The sequence below is a fragment of the Amborella trichopoda genome, chromosome 6 (genome assembly GCF_054954075.1).
Source record: "Amborella trichopoda isolate Santa Cruz 75 chromosome 6, AtrichopodaSantaCruz75HAP2 v2.0, whole genome shotgun sequence".
In the NCBI taxonomy this organism is placed as follows: domain Eukaryota; kingdom Viridiplantae; phylum Streptophyta; class Magnoliopsida; order Amborellales; family Amborellaceae; genus Amborella; species Amborella trichopoda.
The window spans coordinates 46,163,603-46,168,736 of NC_142341.1; the positions used below are offsets into that span (position 1 = coordinate 46,163,603).

General features: G+C 34.0%; 1 protein-coding gene across 1 annotated transcript; it reads left to right on the forward strand.

Annotated features, from left to right (window-relative positions):
• The first annotated feature begins 2,106 nt into the window (after positions 1-2,106).
• On the forward strand, positions 2,107-4,666 carry LOC18442045 (uncharacterized). Its single transcript, XM_006852269.4, has 2 exons — positions 2,107-2,275; positions 4,339-4,666. The coding sequence occupies exons 1-2, from the start codon at positions 2,135-2,137 to the stop codon at positions 4,492-4,494; spliced, it is 297 nt and encodes a 98-aa protein (XP_006852331.1). The 5' UTR covers positions 2,107-2,134; the 3' UTR covers positions 4,495-4,666.
• Positions 4,667-5,134: the final 468 nt, after the last annotated feature.

A 5,134-nucleotide genomic window follows, 5' to 3' on the forward strand; every position in this document is an offset into this window, starting at 1 on the left:
ATTGAGTAATGTATCATGGTACTCAATAAATTTTGGACACTTTTTTGTATATAAAGCATTTTTCTAACAAAGTTATTTTTTTATTAGGAGGATGTGACGTGATTCACATGGACTAGTCCCATTTAATGATGAATGTAGGTGATTTCACATTCCATGTAGTTGGCGTCACACCCCTTCTAATGACCAAAAGTACCTTTAGTAAAAAAACTTAGGTAAAAAAAATTGGGATGATGTCACACCTCTCTTAATGACGAAAAATACTCTTAGTAAAAATAAACTAAATATATAAAACAATAGTATAGAAGTGTCCAAATTTGATGAGTGGATTCTGTCAACACCCTAACATAACCCTTAAATTTTATATTAATTATATACATCAGTGTTAGTAAAATCAAACTGGAATGGTTAACTGGACCTGGGCCTGAAAGCGGTTGAACCGGTAAACCGGTCGATTCAACCGCTCTAACTGGACAAGTCCCGGGTTGTAAAAAAAGTATCAAAAAAAATTTTAAAAAATAAAAAAAATTTCTTCTAAAATATGAAAAACATATAAAGAATTATTAAAACAAAACAAGTAAAAAATTAATGAAAAAAATGGATTTAACCCATTTTATATTTTCTAAGGGCCATTTTAAAAATTTCTAAAAAAGATGGGAAAATATAAAAGTGAGTATTAATGATCAAAACAAATTTTAATCTTTACCATGTTATAAAAAATATTTTAAAATGTATTACAAATCAAATTTCTTATTTTTGATAATTTTTATATATATATTTTATTTGTTTTTTTATTTTAAATACCTGTTGATTACCTTAACTGCTTAAACTAGAACCGGGCTGTTAGCGATTAGATCGGGTGATTTTGCGAACAATAATATACATATATCAATTAAGAACAATTGTTTGATGTCTACAATATGCGGTCCAGAGGTATAAAACATCTATCTTAAAGATCGATGCAAATAGGTGGTCCATCTAAAAACAATTGGGAAAGCTTTTTATGTTCCACCTACAATATAGAAATCCTATCATCCTCCTATCATCCAGCCGTCTATTTTTTATCAAGAGAGCCACTCACCTTTTGATTTTAGATCCAACGTCTCAAAGTATTTTATTTTTAGTTTTTTTAATACAAATTTTATGAATATGAAATACGTGCCATCTTCTCATTGGGGTGCGCCTATAAAAAAATATTAACAATAATTTTTTGATACAAAATAAGAACCAAAATACCCTTTAAAACTTTCAGGGGTATTTTAGTTATTTTATTTTATCGAAAATATATTTTTTTATCTTTTTCGTTAGTGCGAGTTTAATAGAGGGATGGACATCCAAAATTTGGTGTTAAAATAGTTTACAAAACAAAAATTAAAAATAAAATAGTATAGAGAACATTGTGATTGGAGCTATCTTAGCCCTCCGTTAAAAAATGGACGGTTGGATAAAAGGGAGGATACAACTTTAGGGGGAATATAGAAAACTTTCCCAAAACAATTATAACTAATGGTCTAAATGTTTTCTTAATATAAATATTATTTCTAATTTTCACTTTTTTTTTTTTTTTTTTTCATATTCAAGATCTCAATGTTAAAAATTATATATTATCTAAAAATTAGGATAAAATTATATTTAAAAAATATATTTATTGTCAAGCATGTATATGATATTTTGGGGTATTTGATGAGATGGTCGGTAATATATTTCAAATTTTTTAATTTTTTGAAATAATAATGACAATAAAAAATATATTTATTGTCAAACTTGCGTCTAATATTTTTACTTATATGGGCTTGGTCGCATGCTAACTGCCTCCATCAGTTAAATATTATATTTAGTTAAATATTATTTAAATATGATAGATTATTATTATTATGGGTTTGTCTAAGAAACTTCTTACGGAAAAGTATATCACGAGACGATTTATATTTAGTATAATAAGGTGGTTATAATTGGTGTTGGCTTTTGGATGTGAAATCGGATGGCTGAATTTATTCCATTGATTAGACATAAATAATTTCCATTTCGGAAAAGCTCACGAAACTTTTGAAGCGGGTATCAAGATGAAATTCAAATGGTTTCATAGTCTGGGCGGGCTCGCATCAAGGTATCGAGAGAGAGAGAGAGAGAGTGAGAAATGTTGCAGTTCCCCACATTTGTAAACAGATTCCCTTCCTCTTCTTTGATTCCATCTTCTCTCCTCATCCCATCGCAGCCCCCTCCGACCCATAACGAGGAGCTGCTCCTTGCCATGGAGGAGTCTGATCTCGAAGAGAAGGTATTTCCATCCTCAAATGAATTCCATTCCTGATTAATCCCCTTTTACCTAGTTTAGCTTTCATGGCCTCTCCATTATTATATTTGTTACTTCAATCGTTTGATTGAGTAGGTATCTGGACTGGTTCCGAAATTTAGGGTCTAGGGTCTAGGGTCTAGGGTTTTGGTTTTTTCTCTTTTGTGGGTCTTCGTTTGATCTGATATTTTGGGATATCAAATTGGATTGTAGGTAATAACTTTTGTCAGTTTTTCATTCTTTGAACAAAGGGCTGCTACTTTGTCTCTCATTTCTTTCTTTATATGATATGGTGGTTTCAAGTTATATTGTGTGAATCAGTGGACTTTATCTGACATTTTAAGCCTTTTAAATTTATTTAATGCCATTTTCTCGATGTAATTTGTTGATATCCAGAGATTTTTTATGGAATAGAGAAAGAAAACCATGTTCATAGAGTTTGTGGTGCATAATTGTTTATGAATGACCCTATATTAGCTACTGCCAATGAAGAATTTCACCAACCAAAGGAAGCTTTATGCAGACACTACGCTTCTGGTCGTTATTGACTAGGGTTATCATCACTAAACGTGAAGTCCATTTGGATTATATACAAATGTTGATCATAACAAATAGATATGACAGGCCTGCGCCTTCCAAGAGAGGGAAAGGGAACAGAAAAAAGTAGAAAGTAGACAAGTGCAATAAAGCGATAACGGTTGGGATACATAAAAGGTGATTTATGGATAGGAAAAGGACCCGGCCCCTCAAGCGAGGGACACCCCCTTCTTTCACTTCTAAGTATTTCTTTAAGGAAAAGTATACGATGAGACCATTTATCTTTGGTAGAAGGTGGTCACAATTAATCTTTTTTTTTTTTTATTATTATAATGTTAACCTTTAATAGATGAAAAGAGAGAGAAGTACAAAGGGCCTTGGCGATCCACAGAGGAGGATGCTCAAGGGAAATAAGAACCAAAGAAGTAGAATCAAGTCCTTTTTTAGGAGGTTACAATGGAACAAAGCAACCTAATAAAACCGATTGATCCGAAGAACAAGACAAAGAACTGTCCATAAAAGTAAAAAAACCCAAAAAATCATCAGTTGTTCGCCATCTCTACTGCTTCTTTGGCAAGCTTATCAACGTCCTGGTTTCCTTCTCTCCACGTATGCATCCACTCGACAGACATATTTCTGCAAAGGTGATCAATCTCATCAAACACATGTGCTAGGAACCATGGGGGAGGAGAGAGAAATTTTTTGAGCCCAAGAAATAGTGTTCTTGGAGTCTCTCTCCACCACTAGAGAATGTAAGTGGAGAGGGTCTATGAGCTTCGAGCCTTCCAACAGCACCAGCACTTCAGCTTCCATGGAGCTGGTGTGGCCAATAAATTTGTAGATAGTGTTCAAACTGCAGCCCTGGTGGTCTCTAAGGATGGCTCCTACTCTTGATGGACTGGGGTTCCCAATAGAGCATCCATCAAAATTCAGTTTGAGTTGTCCTATTGGTCCTAGTGGTCCTTGGCAGACGCACTTGATGGGTTTGAAGGACATTCATTGTACCAATCCTGGCTGAATGCCGAGGCTGGAATTCCTTTGTAATAGTGGTGATTGGTAGCCCAGAAGGTAATGGAGGTCTTGAGCTTGTCAAAAACTTTGGTCCAAGGCGAGTAACCCCCCCAGAACGTTCTGTTGTTTCGCTCGATCCATATGGTCCATAATGTGGCTGGCACAATTAATCTTTGACCATTGGATGTGAAATTAGATGGCTGCATTTATTCCATTGACCAAGCTCATTTCAAAGGAAATTTTCTCGAATTTTGTGACACACCTAAGCTATCAGATTTCACATCAGATGGTTGTACATAATTGTGATCACCTTATATAAAAAGTAAATGGTCTCATTGTATACAATCCCTTTCTTTAATGAGTCATTTTCTTTCACTTATATTGATTGAAGAGTTGCTAATGGTCCTTATTCCGCATGTTCACTTCTAAGTATTTCTTTAATGAGTCATTTTCTTTCAATTATGTTGATTGAAGAGTTGTATATGGTCCTTGTTTTGTAGTGGAGTGATATCAGGAAGACCAATGGCACTGTGGTTTGGATTGGGAAAGTAAATGTTGAAAATGGCAAAGAAGAGTTTGATGCTGATGCAGAGGACGATGATGCTGACAATGTGGAGGAGAGTGATGGCGATGAATTTGAACAGGAGACCGGATGACCAAATTCTTGAAAGTGTGGAAATGTTCTGAGTTTGTTATTTTAGTTCTCTCTTATGAAACTGATTCTTAAGTAATGAAATCATTGATATTTGTGCTTATTTGCTCTAGATTTTTTTGTATCATGTTATCCATCTATCTATGCAATATAATGGAATAAACATTGCTGGGTTATTGCACTCATGCAGAATGGTTACTCCTATGGCCCAATGACAAGTGGTAATTGTAAACCGCTTCCATGGGAGCTTCAGTATCAATTTAGAAGCACCTTAGTGGCTTATGGTTTTTGGTTTGAAAATCTAAATAAAATATAATTTTAATTGAAAAGCAGGAGTTCCTTTTTTTCAAATGCCTTTAAACAATAGTCATACTTTGAAGGATTGCCTTTTTTAAATTTAAAATCTATTTTTCTTGTGTGGATGCAATGCACCTGCTAGGAATTTATACTTGAGGATTAACGGTTTTCCTCCATGCACTTGTGAAATCAAACAGACGGAGCAAATGCTTCACACTTTACTTTGTATACTGACGTTACCCTGCTTATGTTGTAAATAAGATTCCTACTTGAGAATGGCTTCAAGATCAAACTAGTTATTCATATTGCAAGCATGGTAACTGTCTCAGACAACCTAGACTAGTTTA

Bases quoted from the DNA above. Each gene is read 5' to 3' on its own strand.
- LOC18442045 (XM_006852269.4), top strand. From the start codon at position 2,135: ATGTTGCAGTTCCCCACATTTGTAAACAGATTCCCTTCCTCTTCTTTG. The intron at 2,276-4,338 runs GTATTTCCATCC...CTTGTTTTGTAG, and splicing joins AGTCTGATCTCGAAGAGAAG to TGGAGTGATATCAGGAAGAC.